Source organism: Actinia tenebrosa, unplaced genomic scaffold, assembly GCF_029948245.1.
Source record: "Actinia tenebrosa isolate PJP-AT-01 unplaced genomic scaffold, QUT_ActTen_1.0 PGA_scaffold15__27_contigs__length_11533743, whole genome shotgun sequence".
Classification (NCBI taxonomy): Eukaryota; Metazoa; Cnidaria; class Anthozoa; order Actiniaria; family Actiniidae; genus Actinia; species Actinia tenebrosa.
In genome coordinates, this window is record NW_028292575.1 from 4575427 (window position 1) to 4601321 (window position 25895).

The 25895-nt window shown below is 35.6% G+C and overlaps 2 protein-coding genes across 2 annotated transcripts; one reads left to right on the forward strand and one right to left on the reverse strand.

The window, feature by feature from the left end:
• Window positions 1-919: 919 nt before the first annotated feature.
• LOC116304811 (thialysine N-epsilon-acetyltransferase-like) lies at window positions 920-4024 on the reverse strand. Its single transcript, XM_031714597.1, has 6 exons — window positions 3905-4024; window positions 3172-3223; window positions 2777-2854; window positions 1923-2087; window positions 1743-1783; window positions 920-1156 (listed from the first exon to the last, which is right to left on the reverse strand). Exons 1-6 carry the CDS (start codon window positions 3977-3979, stop codon window positions 980-982), a joined length of 588 nt encoding a protein of 195 aa, XP_031570457.1. The 5' UTR covers window positions 3980-4024; the 3' UTR covers window positions 920-979.
• A 13429-nt stretch (window positions 4025-17453) lies between these two features.
• On the forward strand, window positions 17454-24250 carry LOC148910896 (neuronal acetylcholine receptor subunit alpha-7-like). Its single transcript, XM_089030784.1, has 6 exons — window positions 17454-17575; window positions 20245-20399; window positions 20814-20858; window positions 20962-21071; window positions 22418-22653; window positions 23157-24250. Exons 1-6 carry the CDS (start codon window positions 17524-17526, stop codon window positions 23828-23830), a joined length of 1272 nt encoding a protein of 423 aa, XP_088886910.1. The 5' UTR covers window positions 17454-17523; the 3' UTR covers window positions 23831-24250.
• Window positions 24251-25895: the final 1645 nt, after the last annotated feature.

Genomic DNA, 25895 nt, shown 5'->3' on the forward strand with positions numbered 1-25895 from the left:
ATATTTATAGAACATTTTTGCTGTTCAGTGGTAAGCCTTAACTGATACTACGTAGGACTTACTACCAACTATTTTTTACTATATTGAATAATTATCTGTTATTGGTATTACCAAGCATTTTCGTATACCAATAGTATGCTGTCCTTTTCTTTTTTAGCTTTCACAATTATCGAAAGGTAACATGACAATATGGAATTTTTTGCAAACTTTTGTCTGCACGATTTTCGTGCATATTTTCTTCTGTTCTGGCATTATTTACATATGAATAAAATGCATGTTCTTCATTCAAGTTTAGTAAGCAATATGGAAAATCAGTAGTGCAGCAATTTCTTTTTACTTAAAAAAAGAGGGCAAAGAGTAGATGCTCAGATTTAGGGGTGCAGTGTGTGTTGTGTTTTTTAGTAGGGGTTGTGTGAAGAGGATGGTTTGAGTGATGAATATAAGGGCAGCACAAGGAAATATTTTGGTGTGTCGTCGTGGGGGTCTGTGTAATTTTCGACTATATAGACAAACAGACCACAAAGTTTATATTAAACATTATATCTTCAAGCCAGCTTTTTCATAGCTGACCAGTGAGCCTCTTACGTCAAATGTTTGGTATGTTCAGCCTTCAGTAAAGACGCTTGAAGCTTCAACAGCCGATAAAGGAGGGTCCAAATAATGTGATACAAAGAAATAGCCAGCGATAGTCTGTTGAAAGTACTCCATGAAAATACGAATAAGACCCCTTATTTATTCACTCTTGATATTTATCGAAGATAAATTTATATAGAATAAAATTCACAACACTCATGAAGCATAAGCCTGGCTTACAGTTTTAACCGCTGACCAGCAACCAATACCTGAAAGTTTTTTATTCAATATTAGGTTTAGCACAAAATCAACTCAAAACATATTTCCGATTCTAGATAATTAAGTATAATTATATAATTTAAAGATTGGCAAGGAATTTTAATTCATATCATAGTCGTAATAGCTATCATTCTTCTTCGGGCTCAGCTGCGTCGGATTTCAGTTCGTTGATCTCCGCTTTGCCCAATCGAAAAACACACCAGTCTCCCAAGCACTCAGCTCCAAATTTTTCGTAGAACCTCACAGATGGGCGTCCCTGTGGTGACATCCATTGCATGCGCGAGCACTTTTTGTCGGCAGCGATCTGTACAGATAAAATTTTTTACTAAATTAAAGACTTATCTAAGTGAGAGTACTGAACATATAGTTTTGCTAAGCGCGGTCATACTTGATGATGGAGAACTTGACAGCGATTGAGAAAACAGGTCGATAAGCTCAATTATTTCCTGCAAAAAACGTTTTTTACGCCAAGTCTTTCAAACCTTTCCAATTGTTTCTTTTTCTGCTCAGACAATCATCTGAGAATGCGACACTGATTGATACCACAAGAACAGGATAACAAGGAGCTAGTGGCAAAATGAAGGCCTTGTCGGTCACCTGCGGTTTTTATGTAATTAGTTTTTGAGCCCAAAAGATCTCTTAATTTATAACCATGACTTCAATGCTTAAAACGATAAGTCAGACATGTTTTATGCACTGCGCATGCTCAAACCTATCAAATCAAAATTAGGAATAACAGTTTGAGCCTAAAATAATAGTTTATTTTATTCTTTTCTTAGAGCCGTACAGCAGCGAACGAATAGTCTGGGGACGAGATTAGAACGTGACACGGCTGCAACATGAGCAAGCGCACACGTTTAGCTTTTTTCTAATATTAGCTTTATACTTACCTTTGCAAGTGATTTCATTATTGAGGTACCAATCCCTTGACCTATTACAATGCAAGAGAAAATAACTTATTATCAATGCAAAAACATTTTAAATATCTAATATATTGAAGGCACGACATTTTGGATTGATATTGGCCACTTTGTTAGATATATTTATATCTATCTTAGAAATATACTGACCTCGAGCAAAGGGAATGACAAAGAGATCCTCCAGGTAAAGCATGGGACCCTCCCATGTGGAGTAGGTATAGAAATAGATAGCAATACCCAGGATCTCCTTTACCCTTGGTGTGGAAGTCTTTCTGTGTGAGCTTCTGGCTGGGTCAATGATGCTCACGGTCGCGTCTGTTCAAAAAAAATTCAAATGTAAGAATACTTCATGTTTCGAGTTCTCGGTTGTTCAGGGTTAGACTCGACTTTGTGAAGAATATTCATGTGTTCCAGTGAAGGTCCGTTGAATTTCAAGGTGTTTGTATTGTTGAAGTTGTGCATTCTTTTTTTTTCTTTTTTTTTTTTCTTTTTCATTCTATCTCTGAATAATTAGGCACTGATACAAGGCCGAGCCTGAGTAAATAAGTCTGTAATCAAGCAATACAACGGTAATTTGGAACTCGAAAATGGTCTATACACATTACATCTAATGCATTACATATATAAACTATATTTCAGTGTCATAAAGATTTAGCTATGTATAAACTGTGAATTGGGGACACTATAACAAAAAAAAAGATGGGGACGTAAAGAAAAATTATATATTCAAAAATATATATATATTAGATAAATCCATAATAATGCATAAACTAGTAGCTACTATTTACCTATAAATGGATATTAAGTATAACCTATAATTTATAGATTTATTATTTAGCACAAATTGAAATATATCTCCTATATTACTGTTTTATTTCTTTCGTTCTCACTTTTTTATTTCTTTCTTCATTACTGTCATCCTTTTATCCTTCCTTCGTTTCTTCCCTTCCATCTTTCCTTTATTCATTCGGTCATTCGTGCATTTATTGCAATGACAAACTTACCTTCATGTGGAATAGGGATTTCCTCAGCTACAAGGCAGTGAAAAAGTTGATTTGCGCCGAAACCATCGCGCAACAGTTCTAGAATAAAAGTTTACCGTTGCATTTATTAGTTACCTCCTTAAGCCTTTCTTCAGGGTTGTGAATGACATGTTTGGTTCCAATTCAACTGTTGTAAATCCTTCCAATTATATACTGGAGCCGATTTCCTAATTTTTGCTCTACACATTTTGTATAAATTACTTTTCAATGAATATAAAGCAAGGACAAGAAGGAGTAGGGCGGAACCAATTAGGGCTCTGTCCCCTATATATTATCAGTCGTAAATCATCGCCGAGACGAAAAGAGTGGAGTTTAGAAACCTAGACCCGTTTCTTGTTGAATGCATCAGCTCTTACCTTCTTCTCCTGTCTTTAGTTTGTCCGACTCCCCTAGGTATTGCGCTAAACCCTTACATTAAAAATGAATAAATGTATGTTAATAAATTATAATTATCATCATCATGACCATCGTCATGTATATGCCAAGAGCATTTTATCTATTACACTTCTGCAGTCTGTTTGTCTGTCCGTCCGTCCCTTCGTCTGATTGTCAGTCCGTCCTCCCCTCTTTCCGTCTGTCTGTCTGTCTGCTATCTGTCCGTCTGTCCGTTTACTTTGCTTTGCTGCCATGACCGCATTGACTATAGTGCTTTTTAGTTTCATATAATAAACCACTATAATAAGGCAATTTGAATATTATTTTGTACCATTTATGCCGTAATTCATGATTCATAAATATATTACAATAAATAGATTATGGCATTTACTTAAGATTAAATAAGAAAACCGGTTACTAACTTGTCTTACAAGCGTTATAGAGAGAAATATCTATAGACAAGTCTGCCATAGAAGGACAAAAAGGGTCTTGTAATGCTCGATGATTATCATTTTACAAAGTCAGTTTTACTCATTTAGCATACCAGTCTTTTCACTTCTAAAATCAGCCTTGCTATTTAGCATTGTAATTGCAACAATTTATATCGTAAGTACACAGTTTTTCTCTAATTTTCTAGTGTAATTTCACGCTCTGCCGATCCACTTTTCTTTGTACTAAGATTATTTTTCATAGTGTAAATTGAGATTAATTCACCTTGATCATCTTTGCAATCGCAGGCACATCCCTCTCTACTGCTGGTCTAACTTCAAAATTGCGGCGAGATTCCATTTAAGCAAACTAATATATCTTAAAAATACTTTTTCTTTGGTTAAAAAATTCTAGGACGTTTGAACAAATCGCTATGTTTTTACATACCCATGGTATTTTAACTTAAATTTCGTTAATTACGTCACCTAGGGAGATGAGCCAATCACGAAGGATTTTTTCATAGTGCTGTAGAACTGTATGGATTCTCGTTAATTGGACAGAGAGAGGGAAAGATGTGAGTCGTGTTTACAGTTTTGTCAAACAATCAGTAATTTTGCTAGTAATGGAGATAAACAGTCAGATTGTAAGACGATGACAAATTAATTATGGGCATTTTGCAAAACGTTGGCCATACTCAAAAACTATATTTTATCCATTAGAGTTTTTCCGTATCCCTTGAATTTCATGTGTGAATTTCAAGGGGTGAAATGTTTCATGCAAATTAGCTGTCTGCTCCATAATTATGAAGTTCTTTTGTCTTCAATTTTGAACATAAATATATAACTCTGTAATATTGATACGGTAAATTGCATTGAATTTATTTGGCAAAAGACTCAAGGTATGACTAGAATGTAGCACCAATAAACATTTTTACTTCAAAACCACAGAAAACCCTTTATTATTAATGAATTATGGCAAGCTTCTGTTTCCTCTTGAAAGGAAAGAAGATGATTGGTGTGGGTTTCCATGACAGGGCTTATAACCGGTTGGGATTCAATTCTTGCAGTCACACAAGTTAGTCTCTGTTATTCATTCCTTCCCTTTCTTATAGTTATTAACGTGTGCGAACATTTATTTTTAACGGTGTTGTTGCGCCATGGTGACGATACAAAGATATCCAATGCAAACTTAGTTTGGGCACTGAACTGGAAAAAAAAGCTACATCTAAAATGATTTTTAAACTAAATGGACTGCGTTTCTTCTAATATTGTTAATGAGCTTTCTTCTATTCGTAAGGGCCACACTAAGTTGGCCACCCCACTTATTCGCCATCGCCTGTGTCTAAATCTACTCGACACACGTCTATAGATTTTTAAGTCAGTGATCCGATGTTCCACTCTAACTCTATGCCTGGACAACGAAAGCTCGATTAAACATTTCCATGTTGGCAGTTAGGCGTCTTCCACCTCTTCGGGAAAAGGGTACAAGCAGTAGATATCCTGTTGGACATCCACTATCTGCCATAAGATAACTACTGACAGGAAGCTGTAGAAGAAAATTATTGCCGAAACCTATTCGTGGTAACATTCTGTAACTTGAAACGTCAGTTAAATGACCGAGAAACCCTGCCTGACCATACGTGAAAAAAACCTTTGTGTCAACAGTTACTTGCCACTTAACGAAATGAAACCCGCGATTGCCGCGATAGTAGAGCCTTTGCGCGTTCCCTTGAGGTCCGTTGATGCTGATTGGTGTAGCGTCAATCATACCAACAACATCTGAAAAGTCATCTATGCTTACACGTAAATAGTTCCACACTCGCGAAGAATGCCAGCGTATGTATAGGGGCTCATAGTTAAAAAGCGTTATTAAGAGCAATATATGGAAATTTTCTGTTGTAGCACTCGTTCCAAACAAGCTCCCAACATGTGAAAAGGTGGGATAGGTGCGTAACCGAAACTAAAAGCATCATCAATATCATACTTTAAACAAATGGCCTTGTTTGAATTAGTCCCCGTATTGGGTTTCTAGAGTCCCGGATAAAACTTTGTACCTCACTAAAAATTCTCTGTACAACCCTTGACAGGCTTTCGGGTGTTTTACCAGGCAGCTCCCAAAACCGAACTGGTTGTCGAACCAACGAGGCCAAAATTCTTCTGGTTTTGACGCGGTATTGTTGGAAATGATTGGCAACTCGGAGTAGAAAGTTCTTGGCAGCGGAAAGCACTTGTATTAACATCAAGATTGGACATATTTTATCTTCATCTTCTAGTACTTCCATGATTATTGTAAGAATAACCGAAGTAGCTGTACTGACTAGATCAATGAACTCGGGCAAAGGACATTTGGAACTCATTTTTTTACCTGTGGAATGTCACTCGTAATGATGATTTATGATTTTATCACCTGTATTTTTTTACTGACTAAATACACTCCGCAAAATCTCGCTGGCATGCAAGTATAACAAATCTGTATTTCAATAGCCCTCCTCCCACAGGGTCATTTGTATGCATCAACATAGGGTCCCTCTCTTCATGATCACGATGTTACAGTTTTCGTTAGAATTGTCTACTAGCTGTTAAGTGGTTTTGTTATATGTGGTTACCCAGCTGCGCCCCCCCCCCCCCCCCCCCCCAAGAAAAAAGGTTTTGCCTTGCGAGTTTTGTTGCATGGCAGATAGAATTTTAGGTACCACTGGCGAAAAGATGTTACCAGCGCTCAAGAAAATAACTTTGTAAAGTACAATTACCGAGTTTCGTAAAGTTAATGAAGAATATAATAAATGTCCTTGCTTAATTTGCATGAAAAATTTCACCCCTTGAAATTCACACATACAATTCAAGGGATACGGAAAAACTCTATTTCTTTGATGCTTAGAAGATGTTTGTGTTTTATTTTCTAGCATAGCTTTTTTTTCAACAATGCTCCGTCTTGGTTAAGTTGCTCCTTAAGGCCTCGGTCGAAGTTCTTGATCAGTCATGAGTGTAAATCCGAGAACATGACGGGGCCGAAATCTCCCGCATAGCCGTTAATCGGCTCCCCCCGGTATACGACGCGCGCTGCAGCATTCGATGTCTTGAGGTGTGGTCCCAGATTACAGCCATTCTCAATCACGCGCCCCCTAGCGATTGTTTCTGTCGCGACGAAGTAGGTTTTGGTTGACGTCAATCACAAGGTGTTTCCATAACATTGTAGGAAAACACAAAGCTATAAGAGCACGTGCCTATAGAATGTCATGGAAACGCTTTGATTGACGTCCACCAAAAGCTTCTTCGTCGCCACAGAAACAATCGCTAGAGCGGCGCGTGTAATTGAGAATGGCTGTAATCAATCGACAATAATTTCTAAATTTATTGATTTGATCAAATTTTTGTCGTTACTATGGCAACGCCAATCTAGCATAAACCTTAATTATCCAGCTAATTTAGGGCCGATTATTTGCAGATTTCAAATCATGAATATGGTTATAATTAAAAATAATAACTGCAGTGAGCCACCTTAATTCAACTTAATTCTTCAAACGGAACTATTACTTAATCTTTTAAAATCTAAAATACATAAAGCCATCGAAAATACGTTTAGAGTTACGGGATCAAAAAAGAAAATCCCAAAGCTCAAAAATAAATATTGATCATGATGTTATAAATACACAACAAAGCATTTCTCATATTCGTATATTTTTTATTTTATTTTTAATACTTTTTTAAATACAATTAATGATAACCTTATTAAACATTGGAAAGCATTTAATAATATAAGTTTATGACAACTAGGTTTCTCGACATTTCGATGGCATCAAAACGTCGAGAAATCTTAAAAAAATAATGATACTCGTGTATGGACATAATTTGATCGTCCGTTTGGATAACATAATATTTTTATTCTAATTATATTTCTAGATTCTAAAATTAGATCGGCAAACAAAAATTAGGGTGTTTGAAAAAACATGTTTTGAGGTTGTTGTTTTGAAACGACCTTTTTCCAACTTCCAAGAAACAATGCTTTTGATAAATGAAGGTGAATACAGTCCAACCAAGTCAAAGCCACTTCTTTGAAAACATGTTTTGTTATTTGATTATATCGGCGACATTTTGTCTCGTAGTTTAAGGGCAACATCGTATTTCTCTTGTTTTTGAATCGCTAAATCTTCCAGGCACAAAAGGCCAATACAAATTAATGTACTTGATAATATGATAAAGGGCTATTTGACTTTTCGATGTCTTAATCTTTCTTTTTCATCACTTACCGTAGGTAATTGCAATAAAACTGTACGATAAATAGTTTTAATAGCCATAAATTCATATTAATGCCCGTATTTATGGCGAAAGTCTCGACGAAGTATTTGCATGGGTCATTAATAAGGGCACTTTCCGTAACCAAACATTCTGTTTTGTTGGGTTGTGTCGTTAGCATTGACTAGTTAATAGAAAGTCATATAGATGTTCCTTATTCTATTAAACACTTTCCCGCCAAAAATAGCTGCTATGAATTTTCCCGCCATGAAAATACTGTGATTTATCTGTTTACGCAAATTTCCTGCCAAAAACTTGCAAACCGACTTTTCCCGCCAAAAAAGGGCCGGTCTACCACACTCCTGCCAAAAAAAAAAAAGTTAATTCATAAACATATTCATTTTCCGTCAAAGAAAACAACAATCAACTTTTTTTGAAGACACATTTCAAAAATAAAATCAATCAGCAGCATATTTGTCGCTCAGAAGAAGATTGACTAATCCGTAGACGTATATCTCCCGCCAAAAGCAATTTATCTCAATCTGTTTTATTTTCATATTTTCCACTCAAATGTAAGTAGTAAGAATACATTTTACAGACATTATGATTATTATGATTAAGAGCAACTAAAATCTAAGGGGATAAAAACCTTAACAGCTGTAATTTGCCAAGGGAATGGAACCAAAAAATAACACAATATTAGCATCTATTTCTTAATTTTTTTTATTTTTTTTTGACTCGTCTTTATAAAAAACGGCTGAAATTTAAAACTCTAGATATTTCAGCGCTAGTGCTCCTATTTCTTGTTTTAGTAATTATCTACCACTTAGAAATATTATTTAAAAGGATTTCTGCAAAATGTTTGAAGTTAGATCAATTCTTTTCCACTTTTCCCCCCTATTTCTCACGTTACTGGTTCACATTACACTGGAAATATCTATCGATTTGAGATGTTGGAAATATGTTGGAAATATCATAGAAATACGTTGGAAGTTAGTTAGTGATGACGCGCTCTGACTTCCATTATATTTCCATGGTTTTTTTACTTCCATAGTATGGAAATATGTTGGAAGTCGATACTTCCAACATATTTCCAAAATCTCAAATCGGTAGATTTTTCCAAGAGGTGTTACTGGAAACTCGTCCAGATTGTTGCTGAATTTTTTGAACAAAATATTTCACTTTCAGGAGAACTGAATTTCCATCCTATAGTTTTTTCTGATACTTTGACTTCCAAGCCTTCCGTAGCCAAAAAAACAAAAGAGTAACGCACTATTTTGAATTGATATTGGCGCATCTTTGTCTGATAGGGTATACTGGCCTGCAAGACCCCTTAATTAATTCTTTATATTTGAGCCAAAGCACTTGGTTTATTATATTTATTGGCCGGACATTATCAGTATTTCGGCTTTTAAAAGAATTATGAGCTTATATTTTATTCTTAATGAGCTTTGTCTTTAGATGAGATATCTAGAATTTGTTGGCCAAGATAAGACCACTTCATCAATTCGTCTTAATATATACCCTTGTCAAAACACCTTCTGCATATGGATATTTCTAAGTCTTTTCGGGCGGTTACTCCAGATGCATGTCGATATACCTATTCACGAACCAAATACATTCCCGCGCATTGAGTTTTGTTTTTGGCCAATTTGCTGGCCAATCAAAGACTTGAAAAATTCCTACGATACCGTACCTAAAGCACCCTTTTGATATTTCTACGTCGATGACTAGTTTGGCCATATATTTTGCTTTCGATCTAACCAAAACAATACATTATTTGATATATGATTTCCGTTCAAGATTTCTCGGTGTGGATAATTCCCTGGCCAATATATATATATTTCATGTAAGACCACTTATTCACTTCATAAGAATAGCGCCCCTGAAGCCATACATTTTAATGAATCGCACTCTATGAAGTTTGAACCTTTTCGGCGACACCCGATGTTTTGCACTACCAAAGACATAACAATTTCTTGCAGGACAAAAAGCAACACTTGATTCACGCCAGAACACGAATGCATCAATTTGTTTGCCAAATTAAAAGAAAAATTGCTTATATTTTTATGTTTTACACTCCCATATATTCAGCGTGTTCTGTATGTCGAACTCAAAAAGTTATTTAAAAAATTAATATGTTTTGTTAGCTACATCCGTCACTCAGCGGTACCCCCTGGTGATAGTCACTGCGGGCTCAGTGCCAGTCGCTCACTAAATTAGCGCCTTTTTTAGTTTGATAGTTCGTAATTATTGACGGTTCACAAATTGAGGGATGGATTCCGTATTATTCTCTCCTGCTTCTGCTTATAAAGTCGAATGGAATCGAATTAGAAAAATACGAACAATTAAAATAACAAAACCGAAAAGGCCTTGAGGCGATTATGAACATAAAAAAATGTACAAGTGAACACCAATAAGATTCAAGCGCTTGAATTGAGTTTCATGTTTAAGGAAGCTGATTGTTTAATTGAATTAAATAATTCAAATGTAAAAAGGTGGATCATGTCTTAAATGTGGCTCTCTGGAGAAGTTTTCACTCGCATTTTCTTACCATCGAAACAAGACGTTCAGTCGACCTCACGCACTAATCATCGGTGATATTCATTTAAGATTAAGTTTGTTTCAGCGCTTTATTTCTAAAGACATAACCAGATTATACTAAAATTCCGGCTGAACTATGAAAACGCGACGCCATGCAGCCACTCACGGTCTAAACTACAGGAGGACAAAATCTGAACTTAGGTGACTTTTCTAGAGATAAATTTGCAAATACCACCGGTTGTACTTATCCAAGGAAAACAACATTACAATCTCCACAATTAGAAACTTGTGTTCCAGAGCTCAATCTGACTTAAGATAAAAAACACATTTGTCCATGTAATTTACATATCGCGAATGAGAATGAGATAATCCTGTTTGGTGGTATCCGGTGCACTTTCTTTTTTTGCTCTCCAGGCGAAAGCAAGAAAGATGTTCGCCAAGCTCCCGTTTTAGTTGCTGTTCATGGTATTTCATGAAGCATGTGACGACTAAGTTCAAATATCAACAGAGTTCCTCTCGGCTCGTAAAATGTTGAATGAAATTAACATTATTTATTTACTATTGAAGGCTTTAAGTTTATATCTGAAGGCTTGATTCAATGATGTCTCTATGTTTACTTAGGAAACCCTCTTCTTTGTTCTCTTTCGAGGAAATTTCTTGGACGTGCAATTGTAAATCAATAAATTGTTTGATCCTATTTTGAGGCGTTTGATTTATTAATCACACTACGACATGGATAAAAGAGATGAGAATTTTAAGATATGTCATGGGTCTTTATGACGCTCATCATCACGAACCGACACTTGTCATGCATAGACATCACGTTCAATGAAGATTTTCCGCAGGTAAAATTGCGCCGTAGTAAAAAAAAATCTCTTTCTTTTTCTATTCTTCTCAGTTCCGCGTTAGATTTCACACCAGATTTACTCTGAGGCTTCTCGTTCGAGCCAAGGCCTCCTCTTTCGCTGCTGCTCGCGAAACAAGATAAGCAAAGACAGCTACTAACAGCCCAACAAACATATAAATAAACCCAAAAACTAGAAGGATATTGTCCGTTTTCTTGTCCATTCTCTTACATGTGTCAATAGCTTGACGTCTTTCAGGGTTCGATGCCAAAGTACATGTAAATCCCAGTGTCAAAAATACTGTAGCAGGAATGATGAAAAGTAATGCTGACAAGAGCAATCCACAGATGTTGAGGTCGATCTTCTTCAGTAGACACATTTTTTTTTTTTTTACAATTCAGTGGCAGACTTATCTCACCATGAACGAGTTATAAAGATACTGACGTCGAGTAAGTTTCATCCAAGTTAACGGTCCAAAAGCTATTTACATATATTTACCCCTACTGATGGTAAATCACCTCGGCCAACGCATTTTATGAGGTTTCGTTGCCAACGTAAAGGGGCTTTGTGTCTAGCAGTTTTTTCCTTACAATTTCTTAGGATCCAGGGAAAAAGCGATCAGCTTTTGGTCATTATGACAACGTCACCTGGAGCTATCAGCTAGATGAGCATCGTTCAATCAAAGATACAAAAATGACGCATTTGTCGATCAATTGAGCTACATCGCTCGTCCTCAACATGACTTTTTTGTACACCAAGTTTATCCCCGTAAGTTCAGTTATGATATTCGCCGTTATTGAACTTTGATAAATCTTATCTCGAATGCTTTCACTGCGGCAGAGTCTTACGGCATAGAATCTGATATTGAGTCTCGACTCGACTTGAATAAAAAAGCAAATGGGAAAATGAACCTGGCCTAATTAGTATACCAGGTGTGTTTCCTGCATTTATTTCGATTGTCCGAGAATAATAATTTTACACTAGCTTAGCTCAGAGTATTCAAATGGAATTTTATATTCGGCCATTAGTCCTTGGAGACTGCCATTATTTTCTAGATTCCAATCTACATTGAGGTCTTACCAGCCCATTCAGATATTATATATTTTAGCAAGAGGTAACCTAGCACCGACGAATTCTGTTCCTGGAGATTTAGAGTGCAAAACCTGCCATTTTTACCGTAATAAATTTGGTTGTATGAAAACATTTCGTCATTTGACAGTGAACGTCATCATCGCATAGAATTTTCAAAACATTTCAAACAAACCACAAACATGAATATAAATTTATATCTTTTTATTTTAATCAATTTAGGAAAGCTAAGGCCGGACCGACTGACGCGACAAAAGCGTAGGTTTAGGAAAACGCTTCTTTTTGGAAAACATTAGAAACAATATATACATCAATATATACATATATTCCTGATCACTTCAACACTACATACTTCTTCTTAAAAAGACTAAGGAAAAAAGCGTAGGTTTAGGGAAACAGTACTTCTTGCACTCAAGACAATTCGTAAAAGAAAATTCATTTAGAGGATTTTATTGATGCATTAGTTGAACTAAAATTTCAAAATTAAAAGGCACAGAACTTCCTTTAATGACAGTCGTTACTAAGCAACAGCATTGTGAAGACCACGTGACGTTTTGCGAGCCATTTGATAGAACTTGTGTTAAACAACCAAATTGAGAATTACGGAACTTTTAAATTCATTAATCGTAAGTTGTCAATCAGGGACATGACTATTCAAAAAAGGTTTTTTAAGGTTGATGGAAACGTTGGATTTCAATTCTAGAGGTACTAATGCCGGAAAGGAAGTTGTTTCTTGTGATAACGACAGGTGTTATGCACAGTCGACTCGCAATTTGTGAGACAAATATCGCGTTACGAAATACAAGAATATGCTAAGACGACTGTTGAATGCATTCACGTATACGACGGTGCATGTTCACAGTTGATACACTTGTGAGGCAATGCCGTTTACTAGCCACAAAATAACTGGAAATAATTTTTTTAAAGGTGCTATTCTTCAGTTCAATGTGGTAACTTTTTTTCTCTCTTTCTTGTCTTTCTTCTTTTTCTGTTTTCACTTTCATCAGTTCCCCGAAAATTAAAATTGGATAAGCTACATAGAGACCGCTTCAAAAAAAAGAAGAGAGAGAGAGAGAGAGAGAGAGAGAGAGAGAGAGAGAGAGAGAGAGAAAGAAAGGAGTAAATAAGAAAAGAGAAGAAGGAAACGAAAGAGGAAGAAGGCGGACGACCAGAAGATTAAAAGGAAAGAATAGACTAACGGGTTTAAAATTAAAATAATTAGGGGAAAAAGATAGACAAAGGAGAGAAATTGAATAAAAAGGACAGTAAACGAAAATAACGTCTAGTATCTTGAAGATACAGTTTAATAGCACGTCCAAATATCGTTAGACAACTTCCTTTCCGAATTCCATGTATCGAACTTGTAAATTATCGGTAGTGAGTAAGAAAGCAAAAATATAATACAAATAAATTTTATTTAAATAAATTAAAGAATATTTTTGGAACTAATATGTTAATCAGTTCAAACAGGCTAAAGCATGACATTGCACGAAACTTTTAGTTCATAGACAATAATTTTCTCAAAAATTAATTCATTTCAACATTCGGCTCACAATTCCAAATTCTAAAGTAATTGTAATTTTTCCCCACTTTCAGAAAAGCGATTTTATTATATCAAGTTCGGTCAGACCGACTCGCTTTGGAAAGCTTTGAAGTATTTCAGCCCATTTCCCATGATGTTAGCTGTAGTTATTTACATAATTGGCAATCTGGATGGGCTGGAAATATTAGATTCAGACAAACATCCTGCTGTCATTGGAGTACATTATTAATCTATATCCATTTTTTTTTCCTTCCTGTTTCTTAATCGTGTTTTCTTACGAAATGTCGTTATCGATGGCTTGCCTACCTTTGATTAGGTCTATTGATGGTATCGAACATTGCTTATGGTATTTTAGAAAAAAATAGGAATATATTTTTCAAAAGTTTTTCATTAAAGGGTCGGCTAGCTTTGATTAGGTCTGTTGATGGTATCAGTGCAGAGGATTTTGGAAAGAAATTGGGAATCTATTTATTTTTCGACGGTTTTCTTATCAAGGAATTCCTTACTTATGATAAGACTATGTTGATGGTACCACATTTTGGATATTTGTGAGAAAGAGTTAAGACTTGGAAAGTGGTGCGGCATATTAAGAGCAAGTCTTTTTCCTAGAGTAGAACAATGCCAAATTAGAAAAGGAGTCGATAAAGGAAAAATATTTGAGGCAAATTTTGATTCAGAGATTTTCACTCGAGCACAACGTATTAAAAGGGAAGACTTGGAAAGAAATTTAATTTTTTCAGTGGTGCATATTAAGAGCAAGTCTTTTTCCTAGAGTAAAACAATGCTAAATTAGAAAAGGAGTCGATAAAGGAAAAAAAATATTTGAGAAAATATTTTCACTCGAGCACGACGTATTAAAATGGAAAAAGGTGGAAGTGAAGAAGAAGAATAACTGAAAAAAAGTGAGGTTGAATAGCATGGTATCAACGTATCAAATTTGCTTATTTAAAACGTGTTACATGTAAAATGGAAAGGGTATATAGATTACAACCAAATAAAAAGAGAGGAAATCTAGGATGAATCTAAGAAAGGAATACAATACTCTGTAACAGTAGACCTATTAATCCATGTCCTGTCTTCCCATTTCACACCACGTGTCATTCCCAAGAGTATCATTTAGTTGTTTAACAGTTGCGCATGAGAAGACACATGAATATCGATGTACAACTCAGACAGAATCTTATTTCCAAGAGAATGACACATGGTCTGAAATGAGAAAATCAGTTATGTTTAGATGTATATTTGGTCTATTTTTGCTCAGTTGTGCAAAACATGAGAAGATACAACTCAAACGGAATCTTATTCGATCCCAAGAGAATGACACATGGTCCGAAATGAGAAAATCAGTTAAGTGTAGATGTATTTAGTCTATTTTTGCTCAATTTTGCAAAACGTGAAAAAATGAAAAGAGGAATAGAGAAGAACATAACTTATAATGAAAGGCAAAAATATTATAGGTATAAAAATAGCATCAAGATTTTTGCTTATGCAAATTGTGCCTAAAATTAGAGTAAAAACGAGAAAGAAAATACATCGGAAAAGCGATAACGTCTTGTGGCTATTAATTGGGAAGTAAGCAAAATAGAATGAAGATATTGGATATATATAAAAATAGCCAAATGCCACTATTATCTGGCCAAAGCAAGCTAGTTTGTGATATTCAAGTATAATTGAGAGATTCAGACTTTGATATAGAGTATGACAGCGCTAGTTTGTTGCACCGCAATTCCGATTCCATCATGAAAACACGGCGGCCCTTTTCATTTCTTTTCGGTTAAAAACCAGTCTTAATTAATTTATCGCCAATCGCATAACACTGAGCCGCTCTTATGAATTATTCACCCTTAATTAAAAATAAACTGTCTGGACGCCAATCAATCAATAATTTCTTCAGTACTTATTAATATAAAACAATATTTAAATATTTACATTTGTGAGAAATATGACATGCATAAAAGTACAAGCTACCTATGATAACTTAAGAGTTAGACTAGATAGGTAGATAGATAGATAGGTAGCCACGGCCGGAATTTCAGCAATCAAATACTTCATGTCGCTGGTTGGTGATCTGTTAATTTAAAATACGGTAACATAAATGAATTTCAAAACAATTGGTCGGATATAAAGGAGGACACAAATTGTAACTATTGATAATTTTTATTCGTTCTTCTATAATAATAAATAATAATAATTCAATATTTTTATTGCGCATGTTCCATTTGAGAGATACGAGTTAATGAGACATGCGCATTACAAACATTACATTATTTTTTACATTATGTGATAAAATCTAAGGCATGGCAGCCATGTTAGTTGACATACCACTACCCCAACATGGCCGCCATTACATCACGTGAAATCTTGATTGATTTCGGGTATCAAGATTGACATCGGCAGTACTGCCTTTTACGTCTGAGTTCTCGAGTAGAGTTTGTTATAGGACTCTCAAAATGAACCCCTTAAATTCCAATTCAGTCTATCTCATGAATTAGCTGTCCTGACTTTGATCAGCCCAGAGGTTGTTTCAGGGTTCAATCTAGCCTGTGAGTTTGCTGTGCCCTAACTTTGATCAGCCCAGAGGTTGTTTCAGGGTTCAATCTGTGGGTTAGCCATGCATGCACTGATTTTGATCAGCCCAGAGGTTGTTTCAGGGTTCAATCTGTGAATTAGCTGTGCCCTGACTTTGATCAGCCCAGAGGTTATTTCAGGGTTCAATCTGTGAATTAGCTGTGCCCTGACTTTGATCAGCCCAGAGGTTGTTTCGGGATATCAATACCATTTAAAGATTGAGTCATAAACCCAGTAATATTGAATTTAATCTTATAGAGCAGCAGTATCCGAGATCAGTGCTAAAACTGAATGGCTTCATCAAATTTCATCGGCACTGCATGAGATTTTAACTTTCATCAATAAAGACTCCGACATCATCATTTTAAAGCGTCGCTTGGCCACCCTCGCCTAACGTCATACATGACGTTATGTCACAGTCATTAATAACTTTATGGTATTTATGATTGATTGATTTTTTAAAAAATGAAGTCGCCTACCAACTATTGAGATTATAGTCCTTCCTGCATAGCAATACTACAGACGTAACTAGAATTTTATTTGATTGCCAATCAAGTCAGTAGCAGACAAACACCTGGGCCTGTATGTATGATATGAGCTCATCCGATTCCCTTCCTACCTATCCCCCCCCCTCCCTAAAAGTATCTTTGACAAAGGATTGGTATCCCGGGTTCTGATTTATTCGTTTAAGATGTTTGTGACGACATGACACTTGAACTAAGTTGTTTTCTTACTAAATTGTATAACTAAAAGTACCTTTATCAAATAATAATCACGTTCAAAAATATCTGAATAGCATTTGAGCTACAACCGTAATATCGTGTGTTACGGCTGAACTGACAGTCACACAACAATGAGCTCATCAATCACATCCCTTTCTACCCCCTCTCCCAAAATTATATTTGACAAAGGATTGGTATCCCGGATTAATGGTTTATTCGTTTAAGAAGTTTGACGACATGACACTTCAACGTGACAACTCAAACAATAATAATGACGTTCAAAAAATATTTGAATAGCATTAATTTGAGCTACAACCTTGATGTGTGCATACGTTTTAAAACACTAGTTACTGAACACTTCATGAACGGAATCATGCCTGTAAAATTTCTAAGCATTGGTTTTTTCCTACTTGGTAAGTGAAGAATGATACAAATTTACATCTAGGCATTTTGATAGATGAATACTAAGTATAGCATCAAAGAAGGAAGTTTCCATGGAAGTTATCTATAGATTATTTTGTACGACCAAGAACGTGGCTCAGTTCTTTAATACGTCAATCTATCCATCAAGTTCTACATCTTTCCTGTTCATCGGGTCGTAAATCTGACTGAACTCACTTAAAAATAACGGTTCGAAATTCGTGCCTATGGCATTTTTAAAATTTTATTTGTTATAGATTACAAACTGTTGCTTTAGAATAAAAGGCTGATTTTTTATCTGAAAATTTTTCTGGAATACACTTTAGTCGACCTTCCTGGACCACTGATAATTTTATCCCATCCAATTCATCCACAGTGGATAAATTAAATCATTTCTTATAGCTACGTGAAGTTCTTAATTATCCTTTTCGTGACAATCCTACTTAAAAAGCGATGAACATTAATATTAAATTTGACCTTGAAAAGCACGGTCCAATATTTTAAATAAGGTATATTAATAAATCTTTAAAATACACGTTTTTCTAGGTATAAAGTGAAACGAAAATGTTTCTAAGGCTGAATGCCTCATGAAATTCTGTATACTATTTTTGAAAAAAATTTTTTTTTTCTCAAAAAAATTTTACCGTTACTTTTGAACCCTAGTTACCACCAAAAATTCAGTGCTTAGCGTAGCTCTAGTTCTTTTGCTGAATATTTAATGAATTGTTAACAAAGTTACGGCCCTAGGACAGTGCCTAAGGTTGTGGCTAAGGTGTCAGTAATATAATTTTGTAAGTAATATAATTTTATTTATTATATATATGTATATTGTTTCTAAGGTTACCAGTCACAGAGCAAATCGATCTTAGGAATTTTGCCAATCTTTTTATATTTATTGCATTTATTTGTTTACTAAATCTGACTATTATTTATCCTTATGAATTGGCAGAGTCAGTTTTTCGTTACTTTTCGGTCTCCTAGTTGACGCTTGAGAGAGACAGGCTTGCCTTTGAATCGTCCAATCATTTGAAAGAACCAAGACTGTTATGAGTTTAGTGCTTTGTTTCAGCTTGGGACTATAATCTCTTTTTCAGTTTCACTAGCTTTATTTTACGAAGCTAGAACTATTTGTTTCCAAACTGCAAATGAAAAGTTAGACTACTTCTAGATCATGTATTTGGTGTCCAATTATGCATCAACAGAAATAACGAATTATATATTCATTTATAATATCTCTTATAATGTTTCCATAGTTTTAACAATTTGTTATAGTAACTAGTAGTAGTTATATCATGATCGGTATATATTGTATATTTATTTTATTTTATTTTATTTTATTTTATTTTATTTTATTTTATTTTATTTTATTTTATTTTATTTTATTTTATTTTATTTTATTTTATTTTATTTTATTTTATTCTATTTTATTTTATTTTATTCTATTTTATTTTATTTATTTATTTATTTATTTTTTAGTGATTATATAACGCCCCTTTTGGAAACCAGTATTTCATTTAATTGAATAGGTCAGCGTGTATAAAAAATTGGTCGCATCTCTCATATGCAAATGTGCCAAGATTTTTTTCTTATTGATACATCGATCTGTAGTCGAGTACAACTGTACAAATATTGTCCTTATCCAGAAACGGTACGAAGATATGCTTAGTGAAGGTAACAAATATTTATAAGCATATTCATCCATTTATCAAATTTATTCCTAACGATATTCATCGTTTATCGAAGGGGGGAGTCGGTGCAAGGGAAACGATTTAGTCACTCGTATGTGGCTAATGTGAATGAAAATTTCGTATAACATCTAAACACTAATAGACCCCTTGCATGTGACGTCAGTTTGGAGGACACAACAAAAGAATTTCAATCTCCTGAGAATTGGACATGCTGCAAGGGGTCTATAAAGTAAAACTATGTGCGCAGAATCATATGATGAGATTAAATAGATATTACCTTAAACGTTTGTCATCTTTGATGCTATTAATCAACGTCTCAAATGCACTCAAGCACCGTTTGATTGCGTCATAAAAGATAAGTGACAATTAATTAGTTTCAAATCATTAAGTCTTAGTTATTAATGGCAGTTGAACAAAGTACCCTAATCTCTCAACTAAAGGCCTTTTGTGTCGCCAAAAGATTAGAATCGATAGCTTATCTTATAAGACATGACTATCAGGCAATACATCATTGTAGAATTTTCTAGCTAAATTTGTATAGAAAAATCATGTTCAAGTGAAATCACTCTTTCTAGATAATGTAAAGGGTTTCGCTTTTAGAATTTTTTCTTAGCTTCGTGATAAGAAAGACATGTTTGTACAATCATGCCAATGACAGTCTGTATACAACTTAAGTTGCCCACACTGAAAACGTCTAAACCCATACTTGCCAAAACGTTTTCGTTTTTGAAAAGCGAAAACAAAAATCCAGATTCCGTCTGGCTATCATTATATCATTATTTCAGTCTCGATCTCTTTTTATTGTAAATGTTTTCGTCCTTCCTCCTTTTCTCCCTGCCTTTCTGCCTGCCTGCCTGCCTGCCTTACTTCCTTTTTTTCTTTCTTTCTTCTATCATAGTTTGCTTCCCCATCGTCCCTATACTAGTAGCTAAGGATAAATAACCATAAATCGTTGGTTTCCTACGTATTTTTAGTTGCTGCGTATTGCCATGGAGCATCTAATACTTCCCATGAGCACCTCATACGAGCGGCACTGTTAGACAACTATGACAGGAATGTGCTGCCAGCAGAAGGCGGCAGAGGACTGGTCATTGAGTTTGGGTTCAAGCTTAACAAGCTCATGAAAGTGGTAAGTAGGAAATGGATGAAAGCAAATAAATAGTAGGGAAAGAAAATGAGATGGAAGAACAATGGGTTAAAAAGAGGAATTGGAATTGACTTTGTGGTATTGAACTCGAACTTACAAACTTGTTGAAATGGTCACTGGGAATTGGTGGGGTTGAATAAATAAGAAGGAAAGAAAATGGAATAAAAGGGAAGAACCATGGGATAAAAAAAGATTACCTATGTAATATTGTGCAATAGGTTTAAACTAACAAGCTCGGTAATATTGTGAGAGGAAAATGGTTGGAATAAAAGCCTAGGATGGAAGGACAAAATTTGATGAAAGTGATAAAAATTGGGATAAAGCAGAATGAGAATTTCAGTTGGTGAAAGAGGTCACTACAAATATTATTAATCTATTATTATCCTATATTTCTAGGATAACAAAGAACAGCTTATGACAGTAGATACCTGGGTAATCATGGTAAGTTACTATTAATAGTATTACGTGAAAGGTTAGAGTGATGGGACGAGAGTAAGGTAGGTTGCATTTCTTCTATTTTTCTTGCGTTATCTCTTACCATCAGAAATGGAACAACAGTTTTTTTAAATGGAACAAGAAGGACTATGGAGGAAGAGACAAAGTTCATTTTCGTCCATCTGAAGTTTGGTTTCCTGACGTCGCTCTATACAACAAGTGAGTCTACAAGGTCTTACCACTTAATAACAATAGTCCCCTTCACAGTTCCCTGCGCCATCTTGAAAAGACGAACGGTGAGCTTGCAATGATAGAGACCTTTTTTTAACACCTTGGACAATTATTCACATGTCTCTATCATTGCAAGCTCACCGTTCATCTCGCTTCGATGCAAAGGTATGGCTACTTTTCAAGATGGCGCAGGAAACTTTGAAGGGGACTATTGTCAGTATCTTACAACAACTTCTGGGCTGATCTAAGCTCCCGGGAGGGGGTACTCCCCTATATTCGCTATACGGGTACGTGCCGCCAAACATGGATTTTCTCTGGAACAGGGTATATAAAATCGCGCTCGCTCTGGGACAGGGTATATGAAATCACGCTCTCTCCTCTCTGGAACAGGGTATGAATTTCAGCGATTTTTACTCTGGAACAGGGTCAGGGTTCAGAGGACTCAGCGGCACATCCCTACCCTAAACGGGCAAGAGTACCCCCGGGTCTAAGCTAGGGCAGTGCTGACTCACGTATTATTGAATTGGAATTTAGCGTGTCCGGCAACGTTAGGTTTCGCAAACGGAGGGAGGTAAACCGGAGATCGTGGTGAAATATCCATGAATAAATGGAGATACCTAAGACATGTATTACATCATGTATTACATGTATTGTATCTATATTTGTGTGCTCTTCTCATGGGCAACCGTTGAACAAAGAAATGATACTCTAGGAAATGACACGTGGTCCGAAATGGGAAAACAAACCTTCTCTTCGTCAGTTCCTAAAATCTTTTTATTAATCATAAAAAACCCCTTAAAAATTATTTCCTTTCTTTAGAACTAGAGCTAGAGCCCACTTAGAGTCCATTTAAGTTTTTTCTTGTTTATTATCCTTATACTTAACTCTAAACGTAAATATATGCTGTTGTTGTTGTTGGTTTTTTTTCCTTTTTCCTTGTCAATCTATCTCTAAACGAGGGAACATGTTTCCAGAAACATGTTTCAGTAAATGTTTCCTAAGGTGGCAAAACTGTGTTTCATGCGTCTTGAAATGTTTCTGCCGCTTGGCAAAAACATTTTTTGCGTCTTGGAAGCAAAATTCGTTGCAAGCAGCAATGTTTCGCATGTGGCTAAACTGGGAAACATCGAGGAAACATGCGCGCGGTAAACATGTTTCTGGAAACATGTTTCCTCGTTTAGCCAGGGCCTTAATTTTATACTTGCTGACTATTTATAATTTTTTTTCATATCCTGTAATGCTCCATAAGCCCCTGGCATGGACTTCGTCAATCATTGTATACGTTATTTTCTTTATTGTTGAATAAATAGATATTAAATTTCCATATATTTCAGCGGAGACACTGAAACTACAAGAGCCGGTGGAAGGGAGAAGTTCTTGTCGAATGTTCTAGTTGAGAACACCGGTTTATGCATCTGGAGTGGACCAGCAATGTTTACAGCTAGTTGTGACATGAAACTCAAGACTTATCCCTTCGATCACCAACAGTGTGACTTTAGATTTGGCTCGTTTTCCTACGCTAGTAATCAACTGAAAATTGTTGCTTTTAAGACGAGAAAGTCTACTGGAGGTGAGATTAATAAGATGCGTCGCAAGTATTGTTCATTACAGTGAAGCAACTCGAACCGTACCGTGATCACAACTACTTCGAGTTGTCCCCCCCCCCTCCCCCCCCCCCCCCTTTTAATATTGCATAATGTAAATCATCTCTCGAGCCAATCGACTGGAAATAAGATTTATGTTGATCACTCAGTGTATGTGAAGTGTATGTGAACTCAATGCTTTACTTTAGAGGGTTCAGGAAATAATAACTTGAAAAAAAAACTCGAAGTCTAAGTTTCCTTGCAATCTCGTACTTGGTTTCCTTGCTATAACTTCATCAATGCGTGCGTCATTAGAAGCAAGCAAACAAGGAACAAAATAGTGCATAAATAAACGCAGGCTCAGGGGGGTGCGGAGTAAGGGAAGGATAATTCATATAAGCGGCGCCCGAGCCAGTAGTTCCCTAGCATCCCAACTTTTTGGGCATAAATCTTGGTTTGTGATTTAAATCTTCTTTATTATTATTTACAGACCGATTTATAGCGAGTGGAGACTGGGATCTCCATGGTATTCAAACAAACACGGGACTCACAGACCAAGGCAATTGTTGTCCCTATCAGTTCAGTGAAGTCGTGTACACTGTCAGGATGAATCGACGTTTTCAATACCACATGTTCTATCTCGTCGCGCCTTGCATCATCATGGCCATACTGGGGTTGATCAGCTTCTGGATCCCGACAGAGAGTGGGGAGAGGATTGGTTTTGTCACTACTCTCCTGCTAGGCATGATGGTCTTCTTGCTTCTTATTCCAGAATCTCTTCCGGAGTCCTCTAAGGCCATTCCGCTGTTAGGTATATTAATGATGGGAACAATGGTGATGATTGGTTGTGTGCTTCTCGTCACTATCCTAGTCCTTGCAATATTTTATTCCAAAAGAAGACCTTCGGCATGTATTCGGAAGTTATTCGGCCCAAAATCGGGAGAACGGAGTGTATACGAAAATCAGGATAAAGGCATAAGTCACATTAATCTTAGAGCCGTGTCGCCATTTAAGGAAGAGACACATCCCAAGCCTACTTATTCTGAAGAAGAGAACGAAGCAACATGGCAGAACTGTGCTCGTGCGTTTGATAGAATCATGTTTTGGGTCTTCTTGATTGGTGCAGCCATTATGTACGCTGTCCTTATGACCATAAGAGACTAGACATATCCGTTCCCTTGTCAACCACTACATGGCTCTAACTTAAGCACCAATAAGTGTGACGTCAATCATATGGAAAAAACGGCTTCCGGGTCCAAAACGAAAAGCAGTTCTCTAAAGATTTTTTCATACTTTTTCTCAACGACAGGAATTGTGGACCAAAATCCTAATCGTTTTAGGTGGAGTTCAAATCACCAAGAAAATATTTTGCTTTATTTTAGTGGTTCTTTCTGAACAAATGAACACTTAAAAGCCCTTTAGTAATCGCCATTGAAGCTACGCAGCTCCCCCAAGGAAAGAGTGCACACAAAAACTAAGTATTTACAAAAACTAGTAACTACATGAATTAGAAGGCCAAATTCCTATGGTATTTTCATGGAACAGTAAAGACTTTTTTTAAATAAACTACAAAACATAAAAAAATTATCTCATGATACAAACTTTTCTAACTCACTTTAGAGATGTTTTAAGTAATGTTTAATAAACGAGCAGGAGTGTTTTATCGGGTATAAAACACGAGGCGCAGCCGAGTGGTTTTAGACCCGATAAAACACGATCTGCGAGATTATTGAACGGCTTAGAAAACTCATGATGTTTGTTCTCATACTGTACCGATTTCTTTACGAAATGAACCAAGTTTGATAGAGAAAATCCAAGTTAAAGTTTATGCAAATGAAGACGAATCTTTATCAGATATAAAATCACCTTCATGGTCATGATTTCTATTGTGTTTTCCTCATGAATTATTAATGAGTTTTCTAATCGAATTTACAAACATGTGCGAAACTAAAAATGTTTGATGTCAAAAAATATATTCATTTCTATGACTTTTCACACCCGTAATCCGCGTAAGAACAGAATTACAAAAAGAAAATGAAATTTTCACAACTCGGAAATAAAAGGGCGAAAAGATCTAATAATAATAATAATAATAATAATAATAATAATAATAATAACAACAATAATAATTATTATTATTATTATAATAATATAATATAATAATAATAATCTGACCTCTGAAGCGAACGGACGCAAGTCCTGACGCTCCCGCTAAAGAACTGGGAAAACGCTAAAATAATGCGACTCGTCACGATTATTCTGGTCCTAGTCATCTCCAACATGCCACCAAAGAAGACTACAAACACGCAACACATTCGAAATCAAACAGAAGCTCGACAGAGAATTGAAACAACGAATGATGAACGACACCGCGTTAGAACGAAATGGACCCAAGAGATGAACACCGCTTTAATTGATTCTAGAACACTAAGATTGCGGAGAGAACTGTTGAAAAACAAGAAAAATACACGGAACTACGTGCAGGTATCAAAAAAGAGTGCAAAAGCTCAAGTGTAAATCAGATTAACATAGTGTTTGACTTTCTCGCAGGACATCACGAACAGCTAAGAAAAGACCTAAGAACAATTACAAATACAGACAGGGAAGTGAACTTTCTTATAGAACGATGTCAGAAATGGATTTTAAGCCAGAACGTTAATATAGTCAAGAAGTTCTATGAATATGCATAAGCTGAAGAAAGGATTGAAAAAAAATGATGAACTTAACCAGCCTAGACTTAGTCCGCTGGTCAATGTAAACATGATATATACAGACAAATAAAACTTGCCATAATAATAAATAATAATAATAATAATATAATAATAATAATAATAATAATAAATTATATTTTACATAGCGCTAGTTCCTTTAATTCAACAGAGCTTTACAAACATTAAAGACTCAAAAATGTTTTAAAATTTAATGCTATCTACGTAAACGTTTCTTTCACTAGCTCATCTCATCTTAGAAACTCTTTCTCTAAAACATCAAATAATCAAGTTTATTCACGACACGTGAAAACGATCTTTGAAGTTTTCTGTGAGGATATCTGAGGGCCACCGTAATTAATTGTGGAAAGCATACCTTTCCATGGGAAAAAAGTACAAAAGACATGGCCGCCATTGACCTCACTCACGCAGCAGTCACGTTGAATTCTAATGAGACGAAATCCCATTTGCTTTTAATATTCCCCAGCATTGTTCGTCAGTTGCTTTTTTTTTTTTTTTTT

What these genes read in the sequence shown, in the direction of transcription:
- LOC116304811 (XM_031714597.1), bottom strand. Translation starts at nt 3,979, where the DNA reads ATGGAATCTCGCCGCAATTTTGAAGTTAGACCAGCAGTAGAGAGGGAT. An exon ending in ACTAAAGACAGGAGAAGAAG is followed by an intron (nt 2,855 to 3,171) that starts GTAAGAGCTGAT and finishes CTTTTATTCTAG; the next exon opens with AACTGTTGCGCGATGGTTTC. An exon ending in AATCCCTATTCCACATGAAG is followed by an intron (nt 2,088 to 2,776) that starts GTAAGTTTGTCA and finishes TTTTTTGAACAG; the next exon opens with ACGCGACCGTGAGCATCATT.
- LOC148910896 (XM_089030784.1), top strand. Translation starts at nt 17,524, where the DNA reads ATGAACGGAATCATGCCTGTAAAATTTCTAAGCATTGGTTTTTTCCTA. An exon ending in TTAACAAGCTCATGAAAGTG is followed by an intron (nt 20,400 to 20,813) that starts GTAAGTAGGAAA and finishes CTATATTTCTAG; the next exon opens with GATAACAAAGAACAGCTTAT. An exon ending in GACGAGAAAGTCTACTGGAG is followed by an intron (nt 22,654 to 23,156) that starts GTGAGATTAATA and finishes TATTATTTACAG; the next exon opens with ACCGATTTATAGCGAGTGGA.